A 22,000-nucleotide genomic window follows, 5' to 3' on the forward strand; every position below is an offset into this window, starting at 1 on the left:
ACAGAACAGGGGGCTTCCCTTGGGGACTGCGTGTGAGGCTAGAGAGGAGGTATGCAAGCACCTCGTGTGAGGCTAGGCTAATCATCACTATCAACTGGTAACAAACTGGGTGCCTCTGGAGCACTGTTTTGAGAAATGTAATGGGTTGCTCTTATAATATCTCTGCAAACAATTGCCTGATTTTCAAAATTCAGCAAGTATCATGTACACTGTTGATCTAACAGACCTTGAATTGTTTGTCGTCAAAGATGTGCATACTTTAGTTACCATAGTTACTGTTATTCAATCTTTTTTAATTGTTTCATTTTCAAGTTTCTATAAAGCCTGAATACTATAATCATTATATATCAGTATTATTCTCACAACCATGAGGATAACGTACAATGCAGGGATCCAGGGGGCGGAGCCCTCTGGGTAGATGGGAATGGCGATTGAAGTAAGCTGTGTGGGTGTCCAGGGTGCTGGTCCCCATGGCAAAGAAAATAAAGGAAAAATACTTTAATCATTTTGAAACTTACTGAAAAGTAAGTCTTTTTATAGATTTTTCAAATTCTGTATTCTTTTTCTCAGTTTATTTGCTTCAATTTGTATTTCATCATAACTAAATTTTGATAATTTTCAATGTTAATATAAATTATTTTATGATTCCTAATTTGGTTTTACAAACTGTTTAATCATTTGTCTTATGGTTTATTTACTTCAGTGTATGAATTTAAACCATATGTATAATTTTATATAATTTTTTAATAAAGATTATAATGAAATTTTTTATAAAATTTTAAGATAAATGTTTGTTTATTTATGTAAATTTGTTTAACAAATTTGACTAGATTAATTTTGACTATCCATTTATCTCTTTAATTTTATTTTAGGTGAAAGTTAAGTCAATGAAATCACACGAAGAAAGAGTTCTAAAATTAAGTCAGCATGCAAAACAGTTTTCTGAACTTCCTGATGCTACTCAAGATGAAAAAATTATGGAATCTGATATAAATGCATTCTTGGCTAAATGGACTGGATTAATGGATAAGTTAGTATTTTGCTCTTATCTAGTTGACTTTTTTTTTGTTTTTATTGATATGAAGTTGCAGCATAAATTTGTTAAATATTCAATGTTGCAATGAAAAATAGTTTTCTGAATGTAAAGAATAATTGCTATTACTTAAAAGTTGACTAAGTTTTTCATAATGAAGATCTTTAATAACCATTGTTTCGAATTAAAAACCTTGAAATTTGAGGAAAAAATTATGACGTTAGAAACTTTGAATTGTGAAAAATATTTTGGTTAATTTTTCCATTAAATCATATGTGATGAGAGAAGACCAAATGTAAGACTTTTCTTTATTCATAATTCTCATTTTACTAATCTTGTGTAAACTTTCACAGTTATACTTCATTCCTTTGCATAGCAATCTGCCTTTGCATATCTGTTGATCAATTTTATTATTTTGTGTTTTTTTTATAAAGAAAAAAATATAGACTGGAAGCCCCTGTTGACTTAAAAATTTTATTGATTCAATACAAATGAAATTAGTTAATAGATGTAAGAAAACAACTTCGTAGTGCAGCTTAGTTATTACCATGTTCATCAACTATAAATACACAGTTTGGTCTTGGTGAGTATGAGTTATACTGATTTTCTATTTGTATGTTTCAGAATACTCTCATTGCAGGCAGAATTAAGTAGTGAAAAATGCCTTTTGAGTAAATATTTAGAGAAGAAAAATGAATTAATGAAGTGGATTCACGGTGTAGAAGGTGAACTTTTATCAGAACATGTAGTGCTTGCTCCATTGAATTTAATGCAGCAACAGCTAACTAAGTTCAAAGTAAGTGAATTTCTATATAATAAAGCCTGTGAAAAGGGGGTTGTAATGTGATAGATGTAAAGAAGCTGCTTTAGGCTAATTATTGGTGTTGGGCTGACTTAATTGTTTGCTGTTATTGTTGCACTATATCCAATGCTGTTAATATTACTACTGGGGAAATGTTTCAGTGTGTCAATATTGGTTCTGTCACCAAATGGCAGTTCAGTTTTAGCTGAAAATATGTCTCCATCCCATTTCTGTTCCAAACCTTCTCCTTTGTCCCCTTGTAGTTTCTAAGCTTCACTTCATCTATTAGTTTCATCCTTCTTCTTCCTTGCTTCATTTCTCTTTCAACTAATCCTTCCAATGCAGTTGCTCTTCTTCATTACTTCCTCATTCCTCATTTTATCCATCCATCTTATCTTCTCCATATCCATTTCTGAACCTTCTCCATATCCATTTCTGAAAAATCTCAATCCAGAATTTTTCCTCACCATCCATGCTTCATTTCATGCAACAGACCACTCCATACATAACAGTTGACTAACCTCTTCCTCATACATAACAATTGACCTAACCTCTTCCTTAATTCTATGCCAGACTTTAATATTTTTTAATATTTTTATCCTTCTTCCAGTGCTGTTAATAATCTTTGTTTTTGTCATCAGCTAGAATTATCATACCATCAGCAAACTGTGTTTAATTTATTTTTCTTTCTCTTATACTTATTCCTTTCCTTTCTTCTAATGTATTCCTTATCATATCTTCAGTGTCAGGGAGAGGCATCTAGATCCATCCAGTCAGTTTTATTCTTATTTAAGTTCATAAAGCAGTTTATGTTAGTTATTTTTTATACAGCAGTTACTTTTATACAGATTTGAATATTAGATAGTGAATACTGGTGTTCTTTTGTGGTTGGGTTTCAATTTACCACATACCTCAGGAATGGTCTACCTCAGACTGTACAAGACTACTCTTCATTCATATTCATACATATCATCCTCATTCATCCTCTGAAGTAATACCTTATGGTGGTTCTGGAGGCTAAACAGAAAAAGAAAGAAAATCTTTATCTCTTTCCTCTTCAAAATATTTTCAAATATTTTATATTTTGTTTTTATTTGCACGTGAGGTATTGATATTAACCTTGTATGTTATTTTAGATATATTCTCAAGCTTTATAGTTATAGTTAATAAATATGATCATACATTTTTTTAATTCAGGAATTAGAAAAATCTATTGAAGAAATGAAACCAAACTTCAATCATGTCAATACTGCTGGCCAACAGTTATTAGAGTCATCTCCAAATGAACACCTGCGAGAAGAGTTACAAGATCTCAATACCCGCTGGAGTGATATTCCAGTTATTTTAGAAGAACGACGAACAAAACTTCAGTCAGGTATTTTAAATTTATATAGTATAGATTGTACAATTTGTATACGTATTTCTGTTATTTTCTATTCTAGATTAAATTTTTAACATTATTATAATCCAAATCTTTTGATTTAATTTTATGAAAAAACAGTAGCTATAGTGTTAGAGGAGCTGCTAATATATGTATAAAATAAGGTCTAATATATGTGTAAATAAGTTCCTAAGGAAACTAAGTTGTTCTCAGTCCCTAACTTTTTTATTGTTTATTAATGACCTGCCTGAAAATGTTGAGCGATTCCATTTTAATCATAACCATTTTCAGAAATGACACAGTTGTATCTAAAGATAATTTTTTAAAAAGAATTAAAATTGTATGATAGCAGGTCAAAAAATTATTCACTGGATTAGTTGCAACCATCTAATTTTAAATATAGATAAATCCATTGCATTAGCTTCTCAGATAGGTGTAACATTTCTGATCATGTGGATACAATTTCCATTTATGATAACAGTTGTATTTCTGTTGCCATACAAAGTGAAAGCAACTGGTTTGCAGATGGCAAAATATTCTTTTGTCCTATCCATCAATCATCAGTAAAGATCACTGATTTCTTCAAAATGTTCTAGAAATTAAAGAAAAAGCTGAAGTAAATAAAAAAAATTGTATAGTGGTTCTTATAAATATTGCTGTTTTAAATCTATTAAAAAGGATAAAATACAACTGCAAAAAAAAACAGGATGTCCTGCCAGTGCAGATCATTATACAACAGTTTAATGTAGAATTGTGGAGTCCCTAAAATTTTGGACCATTCCCATTAGATCCGTGAAGGCTTTATATCAGTATGACTGAGGCCAATTACTACACATCACAGGGTGAATGTTTTGAATAACATTATTAGGTTCAACTCCATTTTGAAGTAAGCAGCCACAGATAAAAACATTTTTCTGAGCTTTATGTAACTTTACAGTTGAGAGGGAATAAAATAGATTTTTTTACATAGTATTTGTATTCAGTATAATTTATTTTTTCAAATTTTTTATATTTGTTGACATTCCTAATAACGTAAGGATTCCAACACGGGGTCATACTAAATCGTTCTCTCATTTTGGTGAAAAACATTCATACATACATCCTAAATATATTAATTCCTTTTTGGGCATTCATCTAAAAAAGGATGACAGAAACTGTTTGCAGAGTAATATTTATCGTTTTTTTTTAATTTATATAAAATATACTTTGACACAAGATAGTACTTACTGCACAATTACAGTTATCAATGAAGGTGAAAACAGTTTCAGGTACTATTGAATAAAATACTATTAACCAAAAAACACTATTAAATGCAAATTTAAGCATTGTTATTCAGAAAACTAATGGTTTTGTTTATTTATTCTATTATTTTTTAAATGAGATTTATCTTTTTAATGTATAATTTTTCTTTATAGTAATATAAATTCATTTTTGCTTTATCACTTCTGTTTAAATTCATGGTATCAATAATCAATATTTTTTTTTTTTTAGTTCATATATAATTATTAGCATTTTTGTTATCATAATTTTGTTTCAAACATTTTTGATGTGTGAAACACGCTTCTTCAAATCCACTGCATAAAATTCTGCCACTTGGGATTGTAAACCACTTTTTCATTGAGATTTTCAACTCTTCACTTTCCTTTCCTCAAATCATTGAGACTCAAGCTAGTTTTTTAGATGTAGGAAGAGATGGTAGTCACTGGGTATGAAATCAAAAAATAGAGATTTTTTGATCAAAAATCTCCCATCCGAATTTTGGAATTGTTTGTTTTGCATGTGGACGTATGTTAGTGTGAAAAACAGTTCTTGATCCCAGCATTGTTTGTTGTCGGTTTTGAATGGCACAGTTTAGGTAAACCCTGTTGTGCACATAGTTTACAATAGAGTGTCATTCACTATTCTCAACAATGTTGTCTTTGAAACTTTTGGAAATTCTAGAGAAAGATTGCTTAATTGCAAAGCGATGATTTTCTCTCACTTTTTCATTCACATGTTCAAAGAGATTTTCAGTATGAGCGCTAGGCTTACGGTCTTCAATACAGCTTCAACTATCACTTCTCTGTTCATCGTGAACATTTGAACAGGCTTCCTTAAACAAAATAGTTATTTTATAATTCATTGCCCCCTACTTCTGAACTGTGCCTCGTATCTTAAAATCCTCTATAAAATCTTAACATTTAACTTAAAATATTTTTTTTTTTAGATATAGAAAAGTTAAATAATCTAATACATGAAAGACAGGATTTGGAAACATGGCTAAAAAATGCTGAAGAATATTTACTTGTGGATAAGTCTTCAGTTGGAGATTTAAACTCATTACGAAATGAAATTACACAACTGGATGTAAGTATATTGTTCATTGAAAATGTATTTTGTTTTATATTGAAATTATTAGTTTATTGGTGTAAATATTTAAACCTTTGTTGCAGTTATCTTTATTATTGGTGCTGCAACTAGGCTGAGGCAGTGAGCACAGTGCTTGCATGTTATTCAAAAATAACACTAAAAAGAATGGAAAGAAGTACTGCAGAGATTTGCCTACCCTGGAACTTTTAAACTTAATCATTTGTGTGTTTACATGTGTTAGATGAATATTCTTTTACTTTTACTAGAATTTTATGAAATTTAAAGAAAGCAAGTATGAAATAAAGAAGCAGATGTCCTATGGTTACTCAGATGATATCTGGGTAGTTCATGATTCTACATTCTCCCGTGACACCAAAGATGACTCATGCAGTGGCTCACACATTTCCCATAGTACCTATTCAGGGAAGAAAAATTTAAAGATATTAAAGGAAGGATGATGTAGGAATAAGGCAATCAACCACAGAAGAGATGAGGAGTTGTATAATTTTGACTAGATCATCTCGTTATTAAATTTTTAAGTTCTTTATAATCGTATAATTTTTGGGTAAATAATACTGCAGGTGATCAATAAGTAATTAATATTATATAATATTTTTAATTTTTAATAAATTAATTATATAATTTAGTAAACATTATATAATAAAATAATATTCAATTAATAATGTTGCAGGCTTTGTTAGCAGAGGGAAATTCATTAGAACCTAGAGTTAAAAATATAGAAAATTTAACTCAGGAATTACTTCATTCTAGTCAGCAGATTGACAGTAACTTTTCTAAACAACTCCAAGATAAAGTAGCTAATATACAGCTAACTTGGAAGAATATTGTACAAAATGGTATACCTGAACGCAAAACAAAATTATTGCAATTAATCGATAAGACTCAAAAGGTAAGTTCGTATTTTTATCAATCACACTTTATTAATGTCACCTTATTTTTAAACTTTTTTAAATTTTAAGTTTTCTGTTATATGTAGGTTACATACATATGCTAATCGATTGAAATACCACATTTTTTGTTTGAATTTGTTTTATTCTCTAATCTATTGACCAAACAGTTATCGGCATCGGTTTGGTCATTTTGATCACTCTTCTATTATTATTTCTTTTAATTTCAAAGATGATCTGGCATAATGTCCAAAAAAAAGAAAAATTAATACTCAACCCAAAATGTTATTGCCAGTTTAAATCTGCCAGTCAATGTTTTATAATACTTAATAAAGATTGTAAGATAAAGGTAATGCTATTAGAACACTGTTACTTCAAACATCATTTATTTAGCTATTGTGAATTCCCATTACTTGCTACAATCATGCTCAATGCCTTTAAAAGTAATTTTTGCACAATGTTTTTTTTTTTTTGTGACTGTTAAGAAAATAATAAAAATTATTTCATTATTAAATTACTATTATGTTACTGATGATGGGTACAAAAGTAATTCAAAACATTACATTATGAAAAAATGTTATTATCATTATTATTAAATTGATAATTTTGTGTAATTTTCAGCTGGTTCAAATGAGCCCTACTTGTTACAAATATAAGAAGTAGAATTTGAGTTTTTGTAAGTCTTATTTGTCTGCTGAGATTATAGTAACTAATCTTAATTTGAATGATGTAATTTTGGTTATAATAATTTATGCTAAGAAAAAACAGGTAGCTATATGTTAATATGTTATATATTATGGCTGTTATATGTTAATTTTATAATATAGGTGCATTAATAATAAATTTAAAAAACCCATTTAGCTTTTTTGGAGCCAAAAGTGAGAATTGTGTATGTATGTATGTATATATATATATATATTTTTTTTTTAAAGCATAAGCAGCTGATGTTTAAATGACATAAGAAATATAAACTCACTCATTTAGTCTGTTTTAGTGTTTAATATTAGTTATTTTGTCTTTCTTTGACAGTTAAATTAATTTAATGTTTTTTTAGGTTTTAGAAGATTTACCACAGTTTGAAGAATGGCTGTTAAATCTTGAGAAAAATAATTCACCAATTGAAATAAATACTCCATCTTCAGCTGAATTATATCAGTTAAAAACAAAATTTCAAATGCTTAAAGAATCAGTTGATCAGATGAGTGATAAATTACGTAGTCTTAATCGAATAGGTACGTGTAATGATTTTTGTGAAATATTTTTACCTGATAATTTAATATACTGAATATGTTCGATGCCATCTTATATAAAAATTGCTTTCTCTATCAAAGCATTGATGAGTACAAGGTAGGAACAAAAAATTTCTTAAACCATTTTGGGATATTGTTCTCAACTGGTTTGTCACTAGTCATCGCATTATTGGCGTTCTTGTGTCTTTTCCTTTTCAGAGAATTTTCTAAACAAGGAAACAAGTAAAGATCAACTGGTCTCAAATCAGGAGAGTGTGGTGAATGCTTGAGTTGTTACATGGTGTCTTGCAGTAGATATTCTTTGACAAGCATAAGTTGATATACGGATAAATGCATTTTCTTTCCAAATTATCCAATTTTTCGTTTCCCATTTTTCAGATGCTACCTTCTTTCTGGAACCCATAAATGACTATGTAACTTTTCCCCTTTGCTTCTGTTCAAATGAAATTCTTTTTCCACTCTTTAATAATTGATTACTTATATACTTTATTTATAATATTTATTTATATACTATTTACAAAATGGATGATTGTTAAACGGACCTGTTAGCTTGTTAAAGGGTTCATATTTTAGCCCCTTTCTGGATTCTCCCATTGTTATATTTTCTACAATTTCTTCTTAATTGCCAAGAATCTGTTACTCAGATCCGTTATACCGGTCTTGTTACAATACTTTATAATGTGCAAAGATTACTGTAGTAAATTAACATGCAACAGATATTTTTGAAATGTAAAATAAGAATAATGTAACATTACAGTAATTCTGTATTTAAATAGTGAATTCTATTCTAACTGATAATAAAGCAATTTTTTTTTATCACACCAAGACCATCCAAGTTTTTTGTAAATAGTATTCATTTACAGCATAGAAAAGTTTTTGAAATATAATAGGATTAAAAAAATGAATGATAAAAACACATGTTTTTCATTTACAGAGTATTGTATGTCGTTTAAGCTTTCTGTATGTCAAGCATAGGAAAGTGATATTGAATGTATCAATGTTTTATGTTAATTATGTAGAGTATTGACATTTATGTGACTGTCATATAATTTTTGTAATTTATTAGACTAACCAATCTAAAAATGGATTTATTTTTCAAAACATTTTATCTTCTTTTGCTGTTGTAGGTAATGAGTTACTCACTAGTGGTGGTGCAGATAATGTATTAAAACTTGGTGAGAGATTGTCTGTTCTTAATAAAAAATGTCATGAATTGACAGAGTCTGTTTTTCTCAAATATAAATTGCTACATGATGCATCACATCAGTATGGAGAATTTAAAGGTAAATTTAAGTCAGTTTATAATACATAATTTTTCTTTGAAACGATTTTTCTGACAGGTTAAATTTAAAACATTTATTATTTATCTTTCACTAATTGCATATTTCACTATATGCATACCATATATGTTATAGTATTAAATTAAAGAAGAAAATTCATATTAATAAAAAAGCTAAATAATTAAGTTTGGTATATTCCCCTAACAAAAGTATTTGCTTTAAGAATGTTAAAAGCCAAAATTAGTTATGCTATTGAGATTGCTTTCTGTCTCAACATGAATTTTATTTGCTCTAATTCTTTATTCTGAAGATAAACTATAAACTTTACAAAATATATATGCCACAAATGTTTATAATGCATGGCCAATTGTAGCTAGGCATTTTTCTGAGATTGCAAGCAAATGACATTAGTTTTTGATGATTTTTAATAGACCATCAAATTAGATCTGATAATAAAGATAACTTGTTAATAAAGGAAAGTAGTAGAATATCCATTATAAGTATTGAATGGAGAGTAGTAAACTGGATATTGTAGCACCACAGAAAAACTGTTTTAGTGACTTACATTACACTCCCATTAGCACTTTTTAGTGATATATTCTTAGTATTTAATGAAAAAAATTAACTAATGATTCCATGAGGAATGATTATTTTTTGACATCGTAGTAATTAGTTAATAATTATCAGTATTCAGCAATTATCTATCTAAAATAAAATGCTCCGTATCACTGTTTAATATCAGTGAGTGAGTGACTCAGAATAATCAGTTATACTTCCCTGATATATTTGTCTTCTCTTGACTCCTTCACTGTTATTGGTTCCTGTGGGAGCAGGATTGAGGATGCCAGAACCTGAAATACATTCTTACTATTTGGTGAGAGAGTTTGCAGTTGTGTAATTCAGGGATTTTTTTCTGTCCAGTGGCTGTTTACCATGCCTTCTTGTTGAAGTGTCTTATTGGGTAAAGCTAGGTTTCTCAATTCCCCATCAGTACTCAATTCATTTAGCATCTAATCTTCCACTATTTATAGCATCTGGTTTATTGAATATAACTTCAACTTCTGAATTAATTTTATTCTTACTTCACATCATTTTATTTTCCAAGTAGCTGCTTCCTGAGGGTTTATAGACATTATTGTAATCAGTGGTTTTTACCTAGATACAGTTTATTGCCTTCCCCTAAACCTGGAACACTTGTATAGGTAATATACTTGTTTTTTTTCTAGTAAGCCTGATTACATGTTGTACATCAATTATTCGGGCTTATTTATTTATGTTTTTATTATTTATGTTTTAGCACTTGTAGCTCAAGAAATGGACTGGCTTGATAAACTGGAAAAACGTCTTAGAAAATCTCCAAAGTCAGCTGCTGATGCTGAAGAAATATCCGAGGAACTTGATGTAAGTATTTTCTTTTTATAATTTCTTTTTTTGTTTCCATAGAAATATTTGTTATTAATAAAGCTTTACTAATATGGGAAAAAGTATTTGAAGATTTATATAAAAATATTCTATGATTGAATTATTGTTTATGTGATGTTTATTTTGTAATAAATTTTATAACCAAGTTCTGTTTGAAACAGAATCTTGGGAAATGTTTAATCTGTATATGCAGAAATAATATGTTAAGTGCTAATGAAAGATGTGCATATGCACCCATGAAAAATACAATTAACACAACTTTAAACAAGGGATCATTTTAAGCACTGAGATTTTCCAATTTTGTGTTGTAGCATGAAGCAGTAAACAGTGATGTTGCAAACACAAAATCTGTAGTGATGAAATACACTTTCATCTTGATGGATATGTGTCAACATACAAAATTGTCTTAGGGGGTTGAGAATCTAATTTGTGGTTTCAAGAAGATGCTGGAACTTTCTCTCTGCAAGAGAAACACTTGAATTGTTATATGAGAAATTCCCAGGCCACATAATTTCAAACCACGCTGACCAAATGCAGCCACCAAGATCATGCGATGTCACCATGTGATTACTTTTTTGGGGATTTTTGAAGTCGAAAGTGTATAAAAACTCTCCACAAACAATTCCCGAGCTAAAGGAGGAAATTCTAGCGATTGCAGAAAATGAGCCAGATCTATCTTTGAAAGTGATGTAAAACTTCAGGCAAAGAATGATATGCCAGCTGCGCCTTGGAGGACATGTGTGACATTATATTCCATTCATAATCAGATAAGATGTGCTGTGAATGTATTTAAAAATATTGTTGATTTTTGAATAAACTCAACAATATCTGATTAACCATTTATTTGCAAACATCTGTGAAGTAATTTCTAACCGTTACTGGTTTGATGTGTTTTGAATATGATCCCTTGTCCCACTATTACGTTTTTACTTTTTGTCTTTTGTATGACATCACTTTAGTTATGCTTTTCTTCATACGCTCCTTCAGTCTTTGCAGCTGGCTTCTTTAACTCTTCCCTTTGACTTTCTGCCTCCCACGAAAGTGTATCTTTACATACTGATAGATCTTCATTTTACAATGATATAATGGCAACTAATTCATAAATACCTATTAACTCATCCAAAGGCCTAGTGCATCCAGCAATGATTGTTAATGCATGGAAACCAGATTATTAAATATAATTATGATTCTATAGTATATTTTAAATCTATAGTATAGTAGTTGTTATTTTATATCCTTATAGGTATACATTATTCTTTTTTAATAGTATTTGTTTGATAAATAATAAAATTCACTTTACTGATTGCTGTGAAATTTTATGTTCACATTTCAACCAGATTTTTTTGGTTGAAATGGTTGTAATCTTTGTATTATTTCTTTACTTTAATTTATTTTTATTGTAACAAAATAATTAATATAATATGTATTTCTTTTCAAGGATCTTGAAAATTATATTCGCAATCATCCAGATACTCGTTTAACAAGAATACAAAATTTAGGTAAATCATTAGTTGACGAGAAGGTTATACCACCTACTGTTGCTGAAGAAGTATCAGCAATTACATCACGATGGAGTAATCTGAATGATCAGGTAAAAGAAATTATATATCTTACATATGTATATGTTGCTGTTAATAGCAATCATAGTTTCATTACATCTATTTATTTCTTTTTGTTACGTGTATATATGAAGGATTGGTTGTTTACATCTGTTACAATTATTCTGTGCAGATTTTCTTTGTTGTAGTTCTATTAAATTTTAGATGGACTAGGAAGCCTGGCTTTAGGTGACAGGTATCTAAACCATTAAACCATAAAAACTGGTTTTTATGCAACTTTAGGCAGAAAACAGAATCTTTGGACAGTCCACATGGAGAGTAACCAGTTTATACACAGTAAAGAAGTGGCTTTATTAGAAAGTGCCAGTATGATGCCGTAGATGGAACCAGATGGCAAGTGATGCAGTTTTGCAGGTTTTTTTTATATACATTTCACAGTAATTCTACTTGTAACAGTTAAATACAGTAGTGTGTGGAATTTGCATACTAGATAAAAATTTTACATGTCCGCTTAAGCCAATTGTTGGTAGATTTCATAAAATATTAGTTAATATATTTTTCATATTTAAATGTTTTTTGTCTTTAAGTTTATCTGGTGCACTTTAATTTTCTTTCTTTTCTTTGAAGCGCCATATGTATTTAATGGCATATAGTGTTTGTGTAAGAGATTTTACATAGTATTTTTGTGTTCCAGTTTGTCCAGTTTTTTGGTTTGTTGGGTAGTGAGATAAGAAAATTATGAAATAAGATTTGCTGTTTTTACATTTGAGTTCAGATTTGAATTTCTAATGTTACCTATGTTGTAAAGATTTTAGTATGTCAGTTTATAGATTGCTTTAGAATTTACATATCTCAACTTACTGTAGGATACTATTGTTATAATGGTAGACTGAACCAGATTTTTTGTATTAAAAATTAATAGTTTTATGAAATTTTGCCACTAGTCATCGCAGAATATCATCTCAGATTTTTACTTATGTAGCAGTGAAATTCAATCATGTTTTATTAAACATGATTATTATAATTATAATATTGAAACAATATTTTTTCAATATTTACCATTAAAATTTTATTTAAACAGTACCTGATTTTACATTACCAAATGACCTGAATATAAGCCACACTTACTAGTATGTCAACCATTCATCCTTAGATTTTAATGAAATGAGAAATATTATACATAATTGGAGAAAGTGAAGTGCAGATCAATACTGTAGTCCTGTGACCAAATCTTTCTATAATGCATTCAACTTAAAATTTATAAAACTCAATGCAAATGTCGTAAATTTCCCACAATTCATTTTGATATTTCTGTAGTAAATCTGTATAACATTCATTAAAGCCTAATCACCTTTACTGCAGTAACTGATATTAACTACATATATGTAGCATAAACCTCTGTAATCAGTCTTCATATGTGCTTTAGATTTTATTTAATTACTGAACGTAAGCTCCAGTTATAATTAACTTTGAACAGGTATGGAAACTTATGCTGTAGTTAGCTATAAAAGTTTGATGGTGTGAACAGGGTTATATCAGATGTAATTAAAATGATCACAATGTATATGATAATGATCACATTACATCATAATATCACATATATTCTAAAGGTACATGGCAATGCGCTGGTATTTCCATACTGGTAACAGGATACATCGTTTCAAGTTTCCAAACTCTAGTAGCATTATCGATTTGATAGCTATCAAAAAAACACTGAAAGTGTTGGAAGGTTTCTTGGAAATGCCCAGTAGTTAGATTAGTCATTAAAATCTTTATAAAACTATTTTCACTATTTGCATGTAAAGCTACCATTCCATTTTTGAAATCAATGTTTTACAAAAAGTATGGCTTATATTTGAGCCATATGGTAAGTCATACAAAACTTAAATAAAAAAAAATCATTTCTGCTTTCACATCATATTTAATAAATAGGTAAGTATTGAAAAACATATTCATTGCTTGTCTTTACTGTACCCCACTCACAATTATTGTTTTAAAGCCAAGCACCCCTTAATAATAATAACACATTGCTTAGAAATAACTAAATAATTTTTCTGGTTAATATAATCTACGTATAATTTTTAACGTAAGTAACATGATTTGCAATATTAAAATGTTATATTTATTGTTAAATCCATCTAAATGTAAAACACCACTAATATATTACAATTACACAAAAAATGATGTATGATTGTGGTATTTATGAAAAAGAAGCTGTTTCTGCATGTTTTGTGATTTTGTTTTATTTTTGTTTTAATTGTGTAATAGCATGAACAAAATTAAAATATTTGATAAATTAACTGCAAGGAGATTTCATCAGGTTGTGGTTTAAGGTGGTGCGGTTAATAAAAAGAATGGTGTGTAACCATATTTTCATAGCGAAGAGTTTTCAACATTAGGTCACAACATTAAAAATTGCAATTAATAATAATAATGTTTACAATACTTAAGTGGTAATATGAACAAAAACTGTCGTACTATATGCCAATTATAAATGTAGATTTTCAGTAATAATGTACATAAAGTTTTTATTGAACTGTGTAAGATTATAAAAAGTTTATAAAAAAATGTTTTCATTACTACAGCTTATGCTCTAATTTCTATCTCTTGGGTGAGCAGTTAACAACTAACATCTGCGTTAATAACTTTTAATTTGAATTAGAATTAGCTAATAATTTTATCTCCACCTATCTCTGACTATTGTATTTAATTGTTATTTTTACCTCTGTTATAGGTTTTTGTATAGTATTCTATCAAATTAACCTAAAGTAATTGTTTGTAAATTGTAGAATTGTAAAATATTTAGAACATTTAATTTAATTGTTGACAACTAACAAAATGTAGAATTTTTTGTTGTTAAATTGGCATCTAATTGTGGTTATTATGTCTTTGGTCTGAACCACCACCTACAAACTAATTTTATATAGTAATGTGGTATATAATATCTTAATTCTTTTTTTGCAGCTTTATTGTATATAGATTATGTAGATTTATATTTTGGAAACAAAATTCAAGCCAGCTGAGATAATTCTTTGATAATATTTAACTTTAAATTACTTATCAGGACCATTTATTTCTTCAGTTTCTAGAATATAGCTTGTAAACTATTTAATTTTTAACTAAAGAATTTTATAAGGGAAACCTCTTTATAACCTTATTTGAAATTTTCTTCTTTTGGTTATAATATTTTTTTTTATTTCTGTTGTTTTTGTGGAGAACTACTGCAGTAGTTCCATGAAAAAAAAGTGTAGTATATTAAAGTTAATTTCAAATATCTGTATAAAAGGCATGCAAAAACAAACTGATTAAGGCATCAGTCTGAAAAATTTCTTTGCATTTTAAATAAATTATGAATCTAATGTTATCCAGTTTTTTTCTTTTCAGCATATAGCTGTAATGACCTTAATAGTTGTTGCCCAATAATAAAATAGAAATAACAAAAACTTAGCTTATATTAAAAATAACATTTAAGATTCACTTATGTATTTTATAATATATTATCCATTAAAAGGTCTTTGTGATCTTGATTTTGATTTCCCTTATTCTGTGAATGGATAAAATTGTGGAATTTATGAAAATTTGTTCTTTTCTGTATAATGGAAACTGAAAACAATGCAGAATAGTATTCCATCAGCAAATTTCACTGTAACATAAAATTCATTGTTGTATGTTAAACCAATAAAGCAATTAAATTTCTAGTTGTTCATATAGCAATAAATATTTATTCAAAATTCATAAGTACAAAATAAAGACAGGCTTTTATAAAATTAATGTAGCTATCCCACCTAACATTATGTGCTCAATAAAATAACCTGTTTACTAGGGTCAAATAAAAAAGAAAAAAAATTAAAAAAGATAAAATATTTTAGCACACACATAAACAGTTATAAATGAGTAATTTATACTCAAACTGCTCTCCTAGAGATATAATACCTACAAAAAAATTTATTAATAACAGGAACTAAAAACTAATATATACAATAACATACTTAGTCTAAACTTAGAATAAATTGTATTGTCAAAAATGCAAAAAGAAAACAACAAATTAAAAAATTTAAAAACTAAATAAATTAAAAAAAAAAACAAAAAAAAACAAATATACTTGTTACCAATAATATGATAAAACAACTGTTCAGCTGTTAAGGACTCATTTATAACAGGTGAAATAATTTATACATCAACCAGACAGGATGTACTTATGTCGGGTCATGATTTGGTGGTACTTTCACAGTATCAAGGAGCTTTTGGAGCTGTTAATATTAGCATATAACTTGTTTGGTTTAGCTGGGCCTCAAATTATTAACAACTTGAAAACTAGTACCTACAATTTGCACACTCCAGTGGAACAATTGTTAAATGAAAATTAATTGTAATTTAAAAAACCTACACTTGAATAACAATATCAAATTTACAAACAAAATATAGTATGGCACAAGGAAACAGGAAATATTGAAGTAACTCTCTCAAAAGTAAAAAAAATTAATTTAAAAGTTTTACTGTTGTGCCATTAAGTGTCCCAACACAAAAAATGTCAGTTTCTAAAAACAATGTCCATAAGATGATGGCCATTCAAACATATGCATTCCTGGAAGCAAATGCTGTGATTTTGCATGGTACTTTGAAACACTTCCATGTGAATTCATGGGACCATGTAGTGATGGTTTCAGTTCCTGTACAACTTCAATTTTGTAAGAGGAAAATTCAAATCACTTTGATGTATTTGGCGGAAGTTTGTTTGGCTTAGATTCAATAATGTTGTGTATTTACTTGTTGGTCATCATGGGCTCCTTCCAATTGAGTCTCGAACTGTTTCAATGTTTTTTTAGGGTTCATTGAGTTCCTCCTGGTGGTTTTACCTTTTGAGCTTATACCCATTAACTCAAAATTCTCAACCTATATCTTGATGGCGTGGCAAAATGGAATGCAACCATGACATTCTAAATTTTAATGTCAGAATTCCCGTTGAGCAGCAATCACACTGTCACCATTTTTGTAAAATGCCCTCATGGCAAATGCACATTGTGTACCGATCCACTGGTCCATGATTATTAAATGGCAGGTAGTTGTGCGCAGAAGGATGCCATTCTTACCTCTCTACCAGCTCCTCAGGGCTCCCACTACTACTCTCAAAATTTCCTGTTTCCCTGTGCCTATTTATTATGTGAATAAATATGTAAATATATTGTTCAACCTGTAAATAATATATTTTACAGTGCACAAATGACATTTGGTAATATTGATCTCCAGCCTCCCATAAAATAATCTGTTATTAAATAATTAATAATTTTATTAAATAATTATCTGTTAGACTGTATGGTCTTATTTATATTAATGTTGTTTCTCTCAGGCTGATGTAGTTGAATTGATAAGTGCACTTCTCTTAAATCAAAATTCTCAAACCTTTCTAAGTGTAAAACTAGAAATAGCAGTTGTAAAAAAAAAATAAGAAAGCTCTTGTACAGCCAGATTGATATTCAACCTGTATCGAGTATAATTGTATCTTATATGCTTATAAGGCAAACAAACATTGAAAGGTTTATGAAGGTACAGGAGAATAAAATTATTATAATAAATAAAAAAGTAATATCAATAACATATAACTTAGCCTAATTACATACTTTATAAACAAATGCAATAAAAATTTAAAGTATGCTCTGACAAAACTGTATAATGTATCATATTTCTTATTGTATTATAAGGAAAAAGGAAATCAGAGTTTATTAGATCAACTTGGCTTTTTATACAACCTCTTTTATAGACATAAACTTCCATAGGGTAGGTTGAGCCACCCTTATTAAATTGCATTAGTAATAACACATCCATCTGTTTCTCACACCTTTAGCATGAATTCACTTGATTTATTATAACAAAAAAAACACAAAAAACCTCTTCAGCCAAGAAGAGGCCAAGGTGAAGGTGTAAGTAGTCAGGTAGAGGATATCTATCTAGAGGAAGAGAACAAAACTGAAATAACAAACCCACCCAAAGGTGCCCTTTTAGGTGAGTATGCTTACCTTGTTAAATTTTCTCAGGGAATATAGGTATCTTAATTTAGGCTGGAAACAACACACAGTATACTGATCAATAATCTTGTGTTGACCACCTCAGAAATTCTTATAAAGATATAGTCCATAATATACTATAACAAATGTTGTAAGTCCTCTGGATACTAAAGAGTTACCAGGCTTCCTTAAGGAAAATTTCTTATTCCTAGAATTATATCTTTTTAAATAGATAATTGCTGTAGTGCTTGTAGAAATATAAATCTCCTCCACATCAACATACGATGTCTGTTCAAAAAATATGTATACTGTCATAAAACAAAATGTACTTTATTTAGAAGTTACTTGTCTGGGTCCCCTTCAAAAATCTCTCCTCCCCAACATGCACACTTATCCCAACAGTGTTTCCACTTTTGGAAACAGTCCTGGAACGCTTCTTTTGTGTTGTTCTTCAGTTCCTTCATCGCATTTGCCTCAGTCTCAGGAATCGTCTCAAATCTTCTTCCTTTCAAAGACCATTGAAGTTTGAAAGACCTTTCAAGTTTGGGGAACAAGAAGTCACAAGGAGCAAGGTCAGATGAGTAGGGTAGCTGGGGAAGAACAGTGATTGAGTGTTTAGCCAAAAACTCACGAGTTCTGAAGGTTGAATGGGCTAGAGTGTTGTCATGATGAAGAAACCAATCACCACTCTTCACCATTTCTAGCCTTTTCCACTAGATAGTGTCCCACAGATGTTTAAGAACTTCGATGAACTTCTCTGATGGTCAGATGTCGATTTGCCTGAACCAGGGTGTTGATTTTGTCTACGTGTGAGTCGTCAGTTGATGTGGAAGGATGTCCAGAATGCTCATCGTCTTCAATCGACTGACAACCATCTTTAAAACGTCTGTGCCACTTAAAATATGTCACACGCTTCATAGCAACGTCGCTGTAAGCCGTCTTGAGCATATCAAACGTTTCACTCACAGATTTTCCACAAAATTTCACAGCAACTCTTTGCTTGTTTCAAGTCATTCATTCTAAAATCCGCCAAACAAAAAAAACGCACTTCACAATTAACCGCATAGCTAAGCAACCAATAATGATATTTGTAATCAAAAAACTCTTTGTAATCAGCTGATCTGTATATACATGGCAACGCCAAGCGGATTTGACTGGAACCAACTGGACCTGCGCAATTCAAACAGTCTACGTATTTTTTGAACAGACCTCACATAGTAAGAGCTAAAGAAGAAGGGACTTTTTACACCAAACTGATCTCTGAAACTTACCTTCTGATCTGATATTATGCTTACCATAGTTTGAGTGTCACTGTTTGAACTCTAAACAGCATATTCAAGTTTTTTCTTTTTTATTTTATTTTGGTAAATCAGTTTCATTCCTTCTTTATCTTTGCATTGCAATTGTTGTGTATGCGTGCTTTTGTAGGCTAGGGATCGTACTGAGTTACTTGAGGTGTCAGTGGCTGAAGCGCAAGAATCAGAGGGTCATATCATTGAATTCCAAGAATGGTTGAATGATGTTGATGCACAATTAACAGCACGTATTGAAAATGATTTCACAGCTGATGATTTACCAGATGATGTTCAGGTTTGTTTTTACTTTTTTTAAAATTATTATTTAACAGCAATATTTGATTGTGCAAAAAACTAACATTTATGATCTTTTTTTTATAGCATGCCATTCAATATTTAACTTCCTACTATAATTAGTAAATTATAACATTTTAATTGATTTTTATTTCATATTAATATGGTTCACTGCATTTTATTAACAAAATACTAACATATATTGAATAATCAATCCCTGACAATTTCTGGAATGAGATATTTGGTTCATATGTTACTAGCTTTTGGATCAGGCTTCACCAAGGTGTGTACTTTTTGATTTGTTCAAATGTAACATAATATGCATCATGTCTGGTCAGTATGTAACATATTTGATATGTTTATAAATTATTTTTTACTTTTACCCTAATTTACAAACCTTAGACTTCACTTAATATATAATTGACTGCTAAACTGAAAATCTCATCTGGATTTCCAGCCAAGGTTTAGTGTGTAAAACCACTTATCATTGGTTTTTTCCTAGGTTGTTAAATGCTCCCACTGTATTTTTATTATGGATTTTCTTTAATCTAGGTAGTAATGTTTTTTAAATTTTTTTCTATAAATGTACTATTTGAATGTCTGATGAAATGAATTAATGATGTAAATAATTTATATGATATTAAATAACTTCTATACGATTGAGTTATGCCACCACTGATATATGTTATAATGATGTAAATAATTTATGATATGATTTTAAATAATTTCTACACCATTGAGTTAAGTCAGTTATTTATATTTAACGTGTATCTGAGAATCATCTTTTTATAATGATGAAAAACACGATTGTAATAAGTGGAAATATACTTTCATAATATTTTTTGAAGAGTGTAATCTAATCTCTTTCACAGCCACAGTCAACATTGCATATAGCAGTACTCTTAATTGTTTTATTTTAAAAACTTTAAAAAAAGTCTGTTTAGGATGTGATCTGATAGTATAACTTGACAAAAGAACACACTAAACAAACACCTCACAGATCAGTACTGTCTGACCATATATTAAATAGGTCTCCTAATCACTTAGCATTATTTCTAACAATCTGCAGTTTATTGTAAAGAAGAGATAGGATTGTAGTTTTGAATAGATGCATGCTTGTGAAAGCATATTTTCATTTGTTTAAAATTAGTTTTAATTATTTGATTATTATTATTATTACTTAAAGCTATATTCTCTGATTTAGTTATCTTAATTTTCTTATATTAATTTAGTACATCATCATTTCATTCTGCAACTCCCTATTGAAAATTGTTTATAAGTTTTTTAATACTGAACTCATTTTCATGAAACAAAAAACATTTTATTCCTTAACAATGGTAGAATTGTTATGCATTGCTAAAATTCCACATAAGCACCATCATTATCACCAGTTTCCATACACAGAAGGGGATGTTTGTGACAGACTTATGCAGATAATCCAGCGGTGTTTACAAGATCTTGACGAATTTGCTTCTCCAATTCATTAAAGAGTTTTTGGTTTTGTGCGATAAACTTCCTCTTTCGCCTACCCCAGATGAAGAAGTCACAGGATGTTAGGTCAGGACTCCTTGCTTGCCATTCAAGGGTACCACGACGTCCCAGCCAGCATCCTGGAAAATGGGTGATGAGCCACGGATGGAAGGACTTGTGAAGAGAGGTGGGGGTCCCATCTTGCATAAAGATTAGGTTGTTGTAATTTTCCCATGTGGATACAATACTGTGAACATAATCTTCAAGCATATTAAGTTACTGTTCTGCATTCATTGTGTCCCAAATGAGATATGTACCCACAACTTTTGTTGATGTCATGCTGCACCACTCTGTGACCTTTGGGCAATGTTGGCATTTTTCAACAACCACCCTTGGATCCTCTGTTGCCCAGTAATTTAATAACAATTGTTCTGGTTAACAAAGCCTCAACATGAAATATGGCTTCATCTGACCACAGGATATTACCAAAAATATCAGACCAGTCTTCATACCAAGCAAGCATCTCCCCATTTTCCAACCGATGATCACCGTCTTCCAGCGATAATTCCTGGCAGTAATGTGGTTTCCATGGATGAAAATTCAACTCTTTCTTCAGAACAGTTCAAATTGTATGTTGGGTTAAATCACTTTTGCAAGATGCCTGTCTTTGTGATTTCTGAAGACTTCAAATGAACACATCTTGAACCACTTGCACATTTTTCTCCATCCTGAATGTTAAGGGGTGACCATGTCTCCTAACATCTGATACAGAACCTGTGTCCATTAGCTTCGAGTGGCAATTCCTTATGGTCTTTGCATTTACTGAGGCATAAGGTCCTTTCACACTTAGCCACCATCTTTGTATTTGTACCACAGACTTCTATACTTCATACCAGGATGCCAGCTGAGCCCACTCACACAAGGTTAGACATGCCATGGTCTGCCACTGATACCT

General features: G+C 29.9%; 1 protein-coding gene across 3 annotated transcripts in view; it reads left to right on the top strand.

Moving 5' to 3' along the window:
- The window catches only part of Dys (Dystrophin), a 1,915,508-nt gene that overhangs the window by 230,791 nt on the left and 1,662,717 nt on the right, over positions 1 to 22,000 (top strand). For all 3 annotated transcript variants that reach the window (XM_075370745.1, XM_075370746.1, XM_075370747.1), the window contains exons 17-26: positions 873 to 1,030; positions 1,658 to 1,829; positions 3,033 to 3,210; positions 5,423 to 5,562; positions 6,257 to 6,475; positions 7,528 to 7,705; positions 8,851 to 9,006; positions 10,301 to 10,404; positions 11,864 to 12,016; positions 19,415 to 19,576. In XM_075370745.1, the coding sequence (XP_075226860.1) occupies positions 873 to 1,030; positions 1,658 to 1,829; positions 3,033 to 3,210; positions 5,423 to 5,562; positions 6,257 to 6,475; positions 7,528 to 7,705; positions 8,851 to 9,006; positions 10,301 to 10,404; positions 11,864 to 12,016; positions 19,415 to 19,576 (1,620 nt within the window). The remainder of the gene's footprint in view (positions 1 to 872; positions 1,031 to 1,657; positions 1,830 to 3,032; positions 3,211 to 5,422; positions 5,563 to 6,256; positions 6,476 to 7,527; positions 7,706 to 8,850; positions 9,007 to 10,300; positions 10,405 to 11,863; positions 12,017 to 19,414; positions 19,577 to 22,000) is intronic.

Source organism: Lycorma delicatula, chromosome 7 (genome assembly GCF_047948215.1).
Source record: "Lycorma delicatula isolate Av1 chromosome 7, ASM4794821v1, whole genome shotgun sequence".
Lineage (NCBI taxonomy): Eukaryota > Metazoa > Arthropoda > Insecta > Hemiptera > Fulgoridae > Lycorma > Lycorma delicatula.